The sequence below is a fragment of the Amblyomma mixtum genome, chromosome 8 (assembly GCF_055824585.1).
Source record: "Amblyomma mixtum isolate Tamu chromosome 8, ASM5582458v1, whole genome shotgun sequence".
Lineage (NCBI taxonomy): Eukaryota > Metazoa > Arthropoda > Arachnida > Ixodida > Ixodidae > Amblyomma > Amblyomma mixtum.
Genome location: NC_143019.1, coordinates 131,412,502 through 131,427,528, shown reverse-complemented (window position 1 = coordinate 131,427,528; position 15,027 = coordinate 131,412,502). Strand labels below are relative to the sequence as shown.

The 15,027-nt window shown below is 46.8% G+C and overlaps 1 protein-coding gene across 1 annotated transcript in view; it reads left to right on the top strand.

The window, feature by feature from the left end:
- The window catches only part of LOC149334462 (neprilysin-1-like), a 28,620-nt gene extending 16,483 nt beyond the window's left edge, over positions 1 to 12,137 (top strand). Inside the window, exons 5-6 of the mRNA XM_089557934.1 lie at positions 3,656 to 4,048; positions 11,805 to 12,137. Coding sequence (XP_089414060.1) covers positions 3,656 to 4,048; positions 11,805 to 12,137 — 726 coding nt within the window. The remainder of the gene's footprint in view (positions 1 to 3,655; positions 4,049 to 11,804) is intronic.
- The last annotated feature ends 2,890 nt before the right edge of the window (positions 12,138 to 15,027 follow it).

The window sequence follows — 15,027 nt, the reverse complement described above, 5'->3', positions numbered from 1 at the left end:
TGCTAGCACAGAAAAATTAGGAAAACCTTCAAAGTCTTCAAGACGATAACTATACATTTAACTCATGCTACTTACACATTTTATACAATCGTTGTCGCATTCGCTGCGCCTTTTGTTCAGAAACGTCTACGCATTTTTTTATTGCCAGATCACATAACAAAGCGTACAGTGTCGCACATATTGGACACATTTGGTGGGCTTTAGACGAGTTCTGGTTTGAGCTTGTTGATACATTTTCTATAGTTAGGAAAGGCAACGCGGACACACGAGGACAGAACGTAACAAGTGGACAGAACAATCCTGTTCGCCTTTCATGTTCGTCCTCGTTTTACGCGCTCTCTTCCGTTGCGATGCGCTCTGGATGTCAAGGTTGTTAGCCTTCAACGCGAGAGTTCTACTGCCTTCTTGTCGGAAAAAAATGTCCGGCGCGGACAGCGGCACCTTCCGTTTGCAGCCTCGCAGCCGGAGAGGGGCCGGAGCAACCGACCACTCCAGCAACCTAGATGGGTCACGTAGATCACGCGACTTTGTGGCATCACCACAACCTGCCCACATGATTGTGAGCAAACTGAGCACTGTGGCAGTTACATCAATGATTGGTCGCAGAAGTTGGTCTGGAAGAGCAGCCTCCGTTTCCCAAGCTCGCCGATTATAGCACCTGTCATCACAGGGCACTGGCGCATCGCTTAACCACAGCACCACTGCGCCAGGAGTAGCACAAGTAGTCCGAGCGATCTATGAATGTAAATTGGAGAACTACCAATTCCGCATATATGGGCTCATTAACCCATTGAGGCTCTCGCATCACACCCTTAAGGCGGAGCCTAAGTGTCCCCTCCGGTTTTTTACTATCGCTCTGGCTACTTGGTCGTCTTGCTCAGTCGCCGGCTGTCGATAGGTAGATTATTCTAACATTTTCAACTCAGTTTCTGTTGTTGTTTTGCAGCGAAAGCTACACTAGCCTAGTCAGCGGCGCATTTCACGCGGTCCTCGCAGGCCGGTACTGCGCATGCGCCGTAACCATGGAAACCGGTTGCCATGGTTGTCAGGGGCCTAGCATTTATGCTCGGCGCCTATCGTACTTTCCACTATGTATATTCTGGCCTAGCTGAGCAAAGCCACAGCAAATTTTGGGGCTTAGCTCTCCGGCTCCCGTTTCTGCGTTTCGCGGAGTCGCTGTTTCCATTGCCGTCACCGTCGCTGTTGTCCTTTGTAACCAGCAGTGTCCACCCTTTTAAAAACGCGAAGCCAATGTAGCGGCAGTTTGAAAACCAGGGGTAAAATTCGTAAATTGCTTTTTTGAGTAAAGGAAATGCGCATTATCTGTCACACATCTCGCTGGAGACCTGAACCAGGGGGAAGGCGCATAACTGCCCTCTTGGAACAGTGGACACCTCAATCGTGCTTAAAGCTACGTGGCTGCAGTGACAGATGTGCGCTGCATGCATTGGCACTGAGAACGTTGAGCCAGAAATTGAATATTAAAGTTTTTTACCACCACCACCACCGGCGTTCATTGCTTTCATTGGCGTCGGTGTTGACCCCCTTTTGCCCTCCGATCATTTTAAGGAAAGTACGTGCGCGTAACTGGCTCGCTGGGTCAGTGGACGCCTGAATCACGCTTATAGCTACGTGGGGTGATGAGAGAGAGATGTGAGCTCTATGTGTTAGCGCTGACAACAGTGCGCGAACTCTCGCGATCAACCATTAACTGCCACCTGTCAGGGTGGCAGGGTGGGTGGGGACTTTAATATAGGTTTGGTTTATTGGAGTTTAACGTCCCGAAGCAACTCAGGCTATGAGGGACGCCGTAGTGAAGGGCTCCGGAAATTTCGACCACCTGGGGCTCTTTAACGTGCACTGACATCGCACAGCACACGGGCCTCTACAATTTCGCCTTCATCGAAATTCAGCCGCCGCGGCCGGGATCGAACCCGCGTCTTTCGGGTCAGCAGCCGAGCGCCGTAACCACTGAGCCACAGCGGCGGGGCACTATAGAAAATATAGATATAAAGACAAAGATATAAAGACAAAGATATAAAGACAAGAAGACAATATAGATATAAAGACAAAAAGGAATTTCTTAACACTTATGCGGGAGAACATCCCGTTCTTCTCGCTCGTAACGCCTCCAACTACTGTGACAATCTCGCGAAATACTTGCACAGACCTGGTCTTTAAGAACCAGGCATTGGTGCAGCAAGTCGAGCATGTGTCTACCTTGACAATCAAATTGTTAGGGGAGTGTTTCTCGAAGAAGGAAGATGTGAGAAAAATAAGAAGTTTCCTGTAATTGTACATACATGTCTTGTTCCAATTCTTTCCCCAATCTATCGAAAAGCTGCAACAGCTGACGAGCTGCGCTGAAATTTCGCGTTAATAAGTAAAGTAATCGTCGGCAATTTTTTTTCTATCTCATTCTTTCGTTTTATTTACCATTAAGGGTATCATTCCAATCCCTGACCATTCCGACTTAGGCGCTCCGTTCCCGCTGCATTCTTCCCGTGCTTTAAAAACCCCCGTAGCTGTACGCTACGGTGGTTAGTACACAAGCCTTCCGTCCACTTTTCCAAGGAAATCTATATAGACTAGCAAATAGCGCATTTTAATGCTATCAACATTAGTGGCCGCGGCGTACGATTCCAGTGATGTCTGTGTGGTCCTTCTGCGTCACGCAAACAATAAATTAAGAAAAAATTTACGAAACCTCACAGCCACGACGAGTGAGGTGTTACGTGATAGGTAGAGGTTAACAGTCCGTGCGTCCAGGCATTAGCAAACAGAAAAAATGATAAAAAATACAACACACACACACACACACACACACACACACACACACACACACACACACAAACCCTAATAAAAAATCAATAAATGCAAAAAAAGTGCTGTGGTGTGAACAAGACGGTGACGGCTGTGGTACCGGTGGTTCAGCTGTAGTTCAGAGAGAATAAAAGAAATTGTGTCCAATGGCCAAAAAAATTGCAAATAGCCAAGCAGTCGTCTGTGTAGTCAACTGCTTGCTAGCGCATTCAAACATAGCTCTTGCAGAGCATGGCCTCAGAGCATGGCCTGTAAATTTATTTGGCCTCAGCTCAATGGCCGAGCATGCATGGTCAACTTATTTGAAGCATACGTTAAATATATAAGTGAATGAACCCATTCTGCTCTAGTTCTTTGTAAATTTCAGAAATCAAGAGCGGCTTTAAAATATAGCTAAAATGGCATCAGCCACTTCATCACCGACTTGGTTTAAAAATCAATTGGACATTCTATAGATTTTATAATCCTTAATATGGTTTCATGAGCCAGTCTAACTGAGCCCATTGTGGCTTCTGCGGTAAACCGTCTGTAGTGTGAACCGCTAATGTGCCTTCAGCGACACGCTACTGTGAACATGTGCAGTGTCCCTTTCATGTTGGTGTCCTTGTTGCGCCAGCGTCCATTCCATCATGCACCAATTCGCTCCTCAGTCCGTTATTCCGCAGTACCTTTACTTAGCGATATGCAGGATCATCCGGTTTTCTTTTGTGCAAGCTACTCCGCACTAGCGAAGGCTGTGCACAGAGCTCGCAAACGACAAAGCCCAGTTTTAGAATGTCTGCTAGGCGCGCGACAGCCTTCTCTGCTGTTGCGGCGACGTTCATCCGCGCAGGGTGCCGATGACTTGCGGCGGGGCTCCGAGCTGTCCACGTGGCCCTCGTTCGACTGGTCCCAGAGCGCGGTGTACGTGCCGGCCGCGCTGTTCAACGATTCGCAGCTCGAGGGGCCCGCGTGGGCGTTTCACGCGTCCCGCTACTCGGTGCGCCTCTACCGCGCCCTGTCGCAGCTGCTGCTGTTCCGCGCCGACCCGGACGAGCGGGACGCGGGCGAGTGGCGCCGGAGCCGCGGCCGCGCCCTCGAGGTCCTGCTCGGCTGCTTCGAGTGGGACATGCGCCAGCTGCCCATGGCTCTCAGGGCCCCCGCCGCCGCGCCGGACTCGGAGGCTTCCCGGGGCGCCGCGCTGCAGCAGACCGTCGCCCTCCAGATGGCCTTCCGCGCCTTCCAGGTGCGACTCGCTCATGAACCGCATACGTGGCTCTCTTGTGTCCCATAATAGAGCGTAGGTTGGTTGCGCTGCGACCGCAACACAAAGCATGAGGTAGAAAAGCTTTTTAGTGCGCTAGCACTTATAGTGGCCATTCGCCGCATTGGGGAGTTGTGCGTTTGCCTGAGGCCGGTTTTGTGACTGGTTGCTAACCTGCGCACTCAGTGGTGGCCAATCTGCGTACCGTATGAGGCAGATTGAGGCAGGTGAGGCGGCCCATTTAATTGTGTGAAGGTGGTCGGGGAAAGCAACCTGGGTCGCAGCTCAAGTTTTACCAATGGCAACAGTTGCCATAGTACTGCCCATCGAGTGGCTTACCTGCCAAGGTGTAGCCGGTGGTAACCAAGCCGAAACCTGGGGCACTAATTCCTTCCCTCGTGTTCCTTTTGCGCTATTGTTACATCATGAACATTATCCACCTTGCCCAACTTTCGGCTTTGCACTAATACGGCACCGAACCTAAGCGCACCGAACTAAGCAGAATGAGCAGCAGCGGTTAGGAGATTGTGATTTGAATGAGCACAGCAGCTAAACAGAAGAAAAAGTTGGGGGGGGGGCGGTAATTATGTGGTAGCCTGGTGCTACCTAGTAGGGCGTAGCTCCAACCGAGAATTGATCTCATGATCATGAAAGACAGTTGGGCTAGTTGGTGTGAATTCGTTAGTGACTGCGACATTGCAACTAGCGTGGAAAGCACAAGGACAGCGACAAAAGGAACCGACGGGACAGCACGCTAGACTTCAACTTACGTTTTAATGCACACATAACAGATTTTTACACTTCTATTCGGCGCATGCTCAGGAGACTGTACCCCCGCCCCGTTCTCTTTATCACGAAGCAGGTTGTCATAACAAAGAGTAAACATTTAAACCAAATTGACGCGCAAGATTTTTTGACAAATAGATTATCTCTTTTTTCGTGAGGGCTACTGAGAGTGTGCTCACGCACTTGTCCCCTGCCTTATCAATGCAAAATTCTTCAAATATCTCCCTATCACCCTGCCTATGAAGCCGCCTCAGCACTCTCGTGTGGCTAAAGAGTGGAACGCATTTTTATTCATTACCGCCTGTTGTTTTTACTATGCATTTGCGGCAATGCGCGGCCAATTGGCCCCCCGCCACCAGAGCTGCGACTGTAGTCCGGTGTTTTCGTAGCCTTTCGTTCAGGCACTGGCCTGTTTGGCCAATATAACATTTACCACAGGTCAGTGGGATAAGATACACCACACCGATGGTGCAGTTCACAAACCGCGTGGCGTGTTTTGTTGCGCAGGTTTTTGCCTGGTAAGCATTGTTGACCATTCGGCACATCCTAGACAGCTTTTGTGGGCTGTCAAAACGACAGGGATTCCGCACTTTTCCGCGGCCTTTTTGAGGCGATGGGACAAGTTGTGCATGTAGGGCACAGGCATGTAGGACACGATCTCATGTTGGCGCCCATATCCGCATTTGGCCTAATTACCCGAGTGTACTGGCATTTTTATTTCTGGTACGCTCGGATGGTACACTGTTTCGCCGCTCGCTGCTCGTGCGGCAGCTTCCGGAGTTTAGCCCAAGCAGCACTGCCACGAATAGAAACGAATCTGCATCTCGGGCATTGTCAATGCCCGCCATATCACGCGAAATGTGTGAGCCAAGCCCTTTCCTTCCTTTCTCTCTCCTGCCCATTATCCATGCTCGGGGTGATCACGCATTATTCCGCTGGACTTAGATGTGCAACGAAGGCTATAACAAGCGCTGTCTGTACCGTAGCCCTAGTGATGTGACACGAGTCTGTATCTGCACCATGCCACATCATGCAAAATCGAGTGAACGTGACGTCAGTGGTGCCCCCATTGTAAAGCCTTACATTGGATGACCTTACAGGCAGCAGCTGCAATGGACCGAGTCGCGGAGGCTACAGGAAGCGTCATCCATCACCGTATTCTGAATGACGAAATGTGGGTTCCCCGTGGAGCTCGACAGATCGCGTATATCTCGGAAGTGAAAACTGTGAATGTCAGGGATAACAGAGGCAGCGTTTGAATGAGAAAACTGGCATCCGTGTGATACAAACTGGCGCGCTATGGTGGTCAACAGAGCTGCCGGAACGTTTAACGCAAAAGCATTCTAATTGAAGCTCAAGTACCATGAATCTCTTCTTTCTCTCGACGATGCACCAGTTTTGCTTGCCTCTTTGCATAAATAACAGAGTTGTCTTAACGACCTGCTTATTTTAGTGCAGATAATTTTAATGCAGTGTACCGCACTCAGGGCCACATAAAGCGTGGATTACGCGCCCCGTTCCTGCGGCAACACTTGTCTGCTGAAAACGACCGCTCTAGGAACGCACAGTAGTGGTACTTCTAACGCCTCAGAGAACCACCAAAGCATTACGAACTTGCTTCATCACCAATTTGTGCGGGACAGAGAATTTTATGAGAGCTAAAGCGCCAGGACATAAGAAAGTGTAATACTAATTCATGATATGAAGTGCGAGCGATCAAAAAACATCATTTTTAAATTCCCACTACGACCCGTGTACTGTGCGATGTCAATGCCCGTTAAAGAACCCCAGGTAGGTCGAAATTTCCGCAGCATTTCTCTACGGCGACCCATATAGCCTCAGTCGCTTTGGGACGTTAAACACGGATGAGCCATAAGCAAAATATAACGGAAGATGAGCAGTAATGTAAAAACGCATTCTTTAGTTTGCCTTTTCTAAGTATAAGAAATGGTGTCAATGCCTTTCCTAAGTATAAGAATAGTGTCAAGATTACGTCCTCGCCCATTTGTTCTTCCTTGCACACATCTCTCGTGATATGTCCAGCTGCGCTAAAATTTGGAACGTTCATAAATTGTATCGGCTCCTTCTGACCGCTGGCATCTCACACAGCGTGTATACTTTTCGGGACTTTTAAGACTGCAAAATGCCGCCAGTGAGACCGACAGAAGAGGACTTCCGCTGTTCGTTCAATCACCCAGACTTTTTAAGCAGATCGGCATGCATGCCTGCTTGGCCCAATTTCAACCTGGAAATCCTTAAACAAGTGGATAAGAGTAGCACCCTGCCTCCTCACCCATAGTGTAGAGGCTAAAGCCCTTCTCCTGGGTAGCTCAGTTGGCGTAAGGAAATTCTTCATCAAAAAGAGCCGCTTGAGTTCTGTCTCGCGAAATTCCCTGGATCGACAAGGAAAGCTGTGTTTGCTGCGAAACTTGCCCGAGCAATCTTAAACTACAGCGGCGCGAGCCTTGTCGAGAACGCAAATTGAAGCAGTGTCGCGCTCCTGTAGGTACAAACCAGAGTTGTAGGTAACGCGTGCATAGGGTAGTAGGTAAACTTTACCGCTATATTGCAGGATAGTGAGCCCGTACAAATTGGTCAAGTGATATTTCTTGGGACGATGACTGCCGTAGATGATGTCGATGATGTCGGATGCCTCCGTGGCTAGAGACAAAGCAGTTGGACATGAATGCTGTATTACGAAATATAATTCAGGAAACCTCTAAAAAAAACTTCAGCGTTAAGAATGCTTGCGAAGTCTGTAGCGTTCTTGGTGTCATTTGTGGTTAGTCGATGATTGGAGGATAGGAGAATGCTTACAGGCTTCTAGGCAGTCGCAGCATCACTTCAGGTGCGTTCTTTATAACGTGCTGCAGTATCTGCTGTTAGTTGTGATGTATTGGTGTCTTCTGTTGGTCTACATTTATCGGAAGTTCTTGTGTTTGAGGTGCTCCGTTATCCCCGGCGTCATCGTTGAAGGTCAATCAAACCACAGTTTTTGAGAGATTAGATCATTCGGGTATAATGTTAGCGTCGCGGCGTGACCGCACTGTGCGCTGTCGGGTGCTAAAGAAGCAGGCGCACCGCATGTGCCACAGGCTAGAATTCGGCGGCATCGAGACCAGTTTTCAAGTTCGCCGAGAGCACGCAGCTGAATCGATGCACTCCTCTTTCTTAGCGGCATTGCAAACACGGCTAACCGCCAACTAAGCCGAAATCTCTGCCAACATGCGCTCTGTGTGGTACGGCTAGGTCGCGCTCGCCCTAAGCCGAAGTGCCTGAACAGCGGGAAGCTCAAATAACTGGAGGAATTGCCGCCTTATAATGCTTCCTTGCGATACTTAGTCTTCTTATAAACAATAGTCGAAAACATGGGATACATACAGCTTGAAAAACACAGGGAACAGTGAGAGATATTCGGAAGAAAACCCAAAAAGTCATACAAAAAACATGAGGCAGTGTACTCGGTCTAAAGTGCCAAAGAGTGGCAGCTCAATGCAGGCAATTATCATTATTTTACGTTCATGGTAGAAAGCTTTTCTAATACTCCGCTATGCTTCGTGGCTTTGCCACGTCTTTGGTTTCAAGCCAATTAGCTCAACAAGCCACGTTAGAGAATGTTAAAGATTACTTGTGACGCGAATTGTGATATTTGTGACGGAAGAGCGTAAAATACCGGGACAAGAGACAAGCGCTGACTTACAACTGGTTTTTATTTCGAAGAAACACTGCTTCTTATACCTTCCTCACCCCCTCAAAAAAACACATGCGTCAGAACCATATCGTATCGTTCAAACGTCAAAAAAAAACATGACAAATAATCACAGTGAATTAAAATCACATTTTTAACATGTCAATTTCTTTCTTTGTCTAAGCCACAGACGGCGTGCTGACACAATCGTCGCGCAGACTCGCTATCGAAGCTGCCTCGATTATTTCCCGGACTAACTGGTCTTTGTGATTAGCCAAAGCTTTACATTTTTGGAAAACAGGTGCACAATTTCTTGAAGGGCAATCTCTGCAATGAATTCCTAGGTTCCTGCGAGCTTGCTCGAAATTATTTTTGTGTTCTAGTAGCCTTTCGTACATGCACCTGCCAGTCTGCCCTATGTATTGTTTACCGCATGTCACTGGCAACGAATAAACAAGGCCTTCGGTGCACTCCACAAAGGGGGTTCGATGCTTTATCGTGCATCCCTGCTTCGTTTTTGTCTGGTCGGAATTGACTCGTCAGGAGCAGTCATCACTACTTCACGCCCGCTTTTCGACCTATGATTTTCAGGCGATGGGAAACGTTGTGAATATACCGTATTGCTACTCGGCCTCCTTTCTTTCTGTTTCTTTGCCTCATCTTGCTGCTCGGGCCTAGCCTGCATCAGGTGCTTTTTCATCTGCTTGGCAACAGATACCAAAAGGTGCGAGGGGTTTCCCGAGTTGCCAAGCCGTTCCGCCTGGCGAAGAAAGCTCACTTCCATTTTGTGAACACAGGACTTCCTCAAGGCATTTGTGAGGCACAAGTTCACAACAGCCCTCTTGGTCAGCTTAGAGTGAGCTGATTGGAAGGGCATTGGCGCTTTCTCCCCTCTGGGCTCATAGGCCCAGCAGGCATGCCCTCTAGTCAACTCAAGTCTCAGGTCTAAAAACCTGAGTGACCCTTGAGCAGGAAGCTCGTGCGTGACAATAAGTGGCTGCAAAGCCTGCGCAAAGCGACCCACCTCCTCTATTACTGTTTCTAGCGTATTCGCACACTGGCCATCACAAAGAACAAGGTAGTCATCAACGTACTTAAATACCTTTTTAACACTTGTACCAGCAAGAGTTGCGTTCAGGAACCGGTCTTTTCGCGCCAAGTACAAATCACTGAGTAGAGGCGCGATACATGAGCCAATGCAAACACCGCGTTTCTGGAGATACACTTTTTCTTCCCAGAAGACGTAAGTCGACCTGAGGTACACTGATAATAGTTCCAGGAACCCTCTAATAGACATTCCGCAGGCGTTTTGAAATGCAACATTACCATGCGTGTCTATGCATTCTTCTACAGACACCATTAGCTCGTTATGCGATATGGAATAGTACAAATCTTTTACATCAATTGAGCATGCGGCAAAGTCACTGCTAGAATTGTCATTTAAAAATCTAGCTATATCGTCCGAAGATTTTGCCTGAAATGGGTCGTCAATTGTTAGTAGTTTTAATTTTGCTTGCAAGAAGACACCAAGAATCTTTTGCCAAGTCCCTCCCTAAGAAATTTTTACCCTCAAAGGCCACTCTGGTTTGTGAGTTTTTACAGTGAAAAACACGTCCAAGTTAGACTTTTTGCAATTTTGTATGCCTCGAAGGAGGCAGTCAAGTTTAAGTTACATGCAGAGCTTAATAGCAGTTAACTTTGCTTTCCTAACAGCTGATGCCTTGTGCTCGTCAAAAACAGAGCTGATGGTTTCTAACGCCTTAGTTTTGTACAGGTCCTTGGAAATCACAGCAAAGCCCCCCTATTTGTCAGAGGTCAGCAACGCCAGAGAATTGTCGCTCAAGTACCTTACAGTACGTCCCACTGGCAGATTCTACTCGCAGAGCTGGTAGCGACCAACGACGTCGACTCCGTCTGAAATACACCTTGCACTTTCCGATTCACGGCTCGCCTTGGCAACGCGCCGCACCATGGCAAGAAGCTCCGGTGTTGTTCCAAATATGTAAAGCTTTGGCTAATCACAAAGACCAGTTAGTCCGGGAAATAATCGAGGCAGCTTCGATAGCGAGTCTGCGCGACGATTGTGTCAGCACGCTGTCTGTGGCTTTGAGAAAGAAAGAAATTGACATGTTAAAAATGTGATTATAAATATCTGTGATTATTTGTCTTATATTTTTATTGGACGCTTGAACGATACGATATGGTTGTGACGCATGCGTTTTTTTAGGGGGGGAGGAAGGTATAAGAAGCAGTGTTTCTTGGAAATAAAAACCAGTTGTAAGTCAGCGCTTGTCTCTTGCCCCGGTGTTTTGCGCTGTTCCGTCACAAATGAATAACCAACATGCCCAAGCTGCTGTCCTGGCGGAATTGTGAGAGTTGCAGTCTGTTTAAACGAGCACTGACGCCCAACTTTCCCTACATGTCTTCTTCTGTGCAATGATTAATCAGATATTTCTATAAATGGATCAGGAAGTGGTGTTCGCCTAAAACGCCTGAATAATTTATAACCGAATTTTCGTCTCATGCTGTTTCTGTTTGAAACCGAGAATGAGGTATGAGTCCATATAGCTAACATTAATTATGACAAAAAGTTATATGTAATTGCTGTTTTATTAGTGGCCATTCTGCCTTTTGAGGAAGGCTGTATTTATGGTTTTACTGAAGAGAGAGACGAAGCGGTAATTATATCAAAGTTTTTGTTGTCTCACATGATCTATACGCATCTTTCACGACGCAGGCATTGCTCGGCAGTTGAAATGGAAGGAGTCTAAGAGAAAATTGATTAAAAATTACCTATCGATCGTGGAAGAATTCAACGTGGTGGTCCATGTACAACAATACCTCAGGCATAGTTATGACTGCAACATGACGCCGAACAATTGAGTGGTTTCCCACAAGACTTGAGAATAATCCATGGGGTTTTAATTCCGAAAAGCAAAGGAACGACGGAAATAGGACACGGCCTGCCCGCAAAACCACAAATTCATCTCCCCTTTTTCGTCACTTTTCTCTAGAACTCTAGCAGGTGAATGCCACTGCTAACTGGCCTATAGAAGAGCATGCTTCAAAATGAGGAGGGTAAAATAAAATATGTGCAAAGGCTATTGCTTGTAGAGAAACAGTACTTAAAGATAAACAAACCTCGCTTTCATCTTCTATGGTCTACCCCGGTGCGTTTTGCCTGTTATTTCAACCAGTGGCTACATGGTCGGCGACAGAACAAACTTCCAACAAGCTTACCTCGCACTGGTGGACCACTCGCAGAAGCTCCTCCCCATCGACTCCCAGCAGCGGGGGGACTTCCGCTACGAGGACCTGCCGGAGCTTTCTTCGGCGCAGCTCTTCTTCATCTACTACGCGCTGGACAACTGCGAGTCCGGCGACGTGGTGTACGCGGAGCAGCTCGGCCACCGGCTGCCGGCGCCCTACCGCGTCAACGTGGCCCTTCGGCACGTGCTCGAGTTCTGGGAAGCCTTCGAGTGCCCGCAAGGGTCCGCAATTTCGCGGCTGCCACTGGCCGCCACCTGCAGCGTCGTACAAGAGGATGTTTGGCACCGCGGCCTTGAGACCGAAGACGACGAGTATCAGGACTGGTAGAGGCCTCAGCTGCCGTGGCGGCTCCGTGGGCATGCGCTGTCCTGAGGCGTGTGTCCTTTCGCCTGTTTAATTCGAAAGCGTTGCAATACAACAGCCGCAGTGATATCTGTAGTACTTTAGCACTGGCTTTTCTTCATCAGACAAGCAGCGACTTTTATGACCACTTTATATAAACCGATGGCGCACGAATTTGAAAATACTATTGAAGCTATTCGGCATCCAGGTTTCCTCTATACGAAGCTTCTACTACTTGAAGCATCATAAGGATATCTTTCACTTTTCGCTGTGATTCGTAGACAGAATTTCGGGTAAAGCTATCCTTCGATTAGGTATTCATCGATGTCATGGTTTGCATTTTTTTAGAACGCAGCTCTCAGGCCCCGTTCCTGCTTTCCGCGCCGTGGTAGGTATCGACGTGGTTCTCAGCGTTGTCAGTGTAACTGGTTGTGCAGATGTCAGAGAGAAACGCCACCTGGAACGTGACTGCGTCGGAAGATAACCGAGGCTGGTTAGAAGCCTAGCACGCCACCTGCTAGCTGTTGTAGGGGGCGTGTGAAGTGCTGCGTTCAAATCAAATCAAATTCTTTATTTCTGCCTTGTAAAGATACAGACAGCGGAGGCGCAGAAAAAGCTGAGAGACAGCTTGACTAAGCCGCAGCCCCCTTTCGCTGGGCAGCAGCTTGACAGCAAGGTTTTAATACAAAATGCAGTTGCAAAGCGTGATAACAAGTATACAATAATGAGCAGGTACAAGAGAAAACGAAAGAACATTATACAATATTGACACAATATTCACATTGGGTAGACACAGGTAATGGCAGCAAAGAAAAAAAAGAGAAAGAAGAAAAAAAAGCACAAAACAAAAATCCTACATGCTAGAATACAAAGCACGCAAAGACCTGTTTGACGAACTGAAAAGGTCAAAATTATTATATATATACGCGTTTAGCAGGGACGGAAGAGTGAACTGCAGGCGTTCTCTACCCGAGTTTAACCGTGGGGTCAGGACTATCCATGTCTCTGCATACCTTGTTGTGTAGCTTGCATCTCGGGTATGTAGGTCAGCAAGTTTACGTATGTGGTTTACATTTCTACGTGTTTCGAATTTAAACCGGGCACTCAAGCGATATTATACAAGTTGTGTATTTTTAGCACACCACTTTGCAGAAACAGATCTTTGCTTGGCGAGTCCCAGGGGACATTGTAAACATGACGAAGAAACTTTTTCTGAAAAATGTAGATACGCTGAAGACAGCTAACCGTAGCTGTGCCCCACACTAGATGGCAGTAGTTTAAATAGGAGTAGAAAAGTGAATTATAGAGGAGTAACTTTACTGTTCTTGGAATGACCTATCTGAGCCGACTTATGACTCCGGTTATTTGAGCCAGTTTCGTGACAATATGGTCCGTGTGGTGTTCCCAAGACATGCTGGAAGAAAAAACTACTCCAAGGCATTTAAATTGTTCAACTATGTCCATACGTCGCGAGTTTAGTTTAATCTCGATGGGGGAAGGAAGTACTTTGTTTTTAGGACGAAATATGAAAGCTTTTGTTTTCTTCTCATTTATACGCATGTATCTGGATTCGGACCACTTTTATAATTCACTCAAGGTGTCATTGCATTCCCGAACAAGGAGATCAAGATCATTTCCAGTAAAAAAGATGCTAGTGTCGTCAGCGTAGATAATAAATTTAGCGGCGGAGTTAATGTTGGAGATATCATTTTGGTACATATTAAAAAGTAATGGTCCCAATATACTACCCTGGGGAACGCCAGAAGTAACAAGTTTTAGTTCAGATGTCACATTGTCTATGCTTACAGCCTGTTTTCTATGCGAAAGATATGATTTCAGGATCATTTGAGCCAGTCCACGAATACCACAACGCTCCAAGTTTGTCAGGAGTACACTGTGGTTTACTAAATCGAATGCCTTCGAGAAGTCCACGAAGACACCAATAACAAAGGCCTTATTTTCAAACTGTGTTAGTATATATTGCTTTTGTTCGGGTAGTGCTAACTCGGCAGATTTATTTTTACAAAACCCAAATTGATTAGCTGACAAAAGGTCATGTTTATCAATAAAATCAGACAACCGTGTATACAGAACTTTTCAAAAGCTTTCGAGAAGATTGGGAGTATTGATACTGGTCTATAATTTCCTAAATCACTGCGGTCTCCTTTCTTATACAAAACCGTTACTTTGGCTATTTGCAATTTTTTTTAGGAAATGTGCCCGTAGTAAAGCATAAGTTAAATATATCTGCAAGAACAGGGGCAATAACTCTAATAACATGCTTGACAGGCCTCACTTGAATGCCGTCAATGTCACAGCTATGGCTATTATTTAGGCTTTGTACGACTGATATAACCTCCTGTGTCGTAACTGGGTTCAGAAATATTGTGTCCCTATTGTAACAGCTAAAATAGGTGTTGAAATCACTTGACGGGGTGTTATGGGCAAGGGTGGTAAAAAAGTTGTTGAATGCATCTGCCAACTCTCTGCCGGATACATCTTTATTATCAAGCTTTAAAGCCCGCGGGGCAGCCTGTGGTTGCTCACGCCTCTGTAAGAAATTCAACCTTGACCACAACAGATCGTGGCGACCATTTTTAATTTCAAGAAATGTCGCGAAGTATTCCGCACGAGCGAGACGTAGCTTTTTTGTTAATCTATTTCTGTATTTCTTAAAAATGCTTAGGTCATCTGTTGAACGTGTGTTTAAAAAGATTTTGTACAGTTTGTCTTTCGTTTTAATTTCTTGGCGCAACTCAGAAGATATCCAAGGTTTGCGAGTTTTACGCTTTATTGCACGCACTTTTAGCGGGAAAGAGGAATGGTAGAGCTGTTTAAATACTCGGAGGAACTCATCGTAAGCCTCATTTGCGTC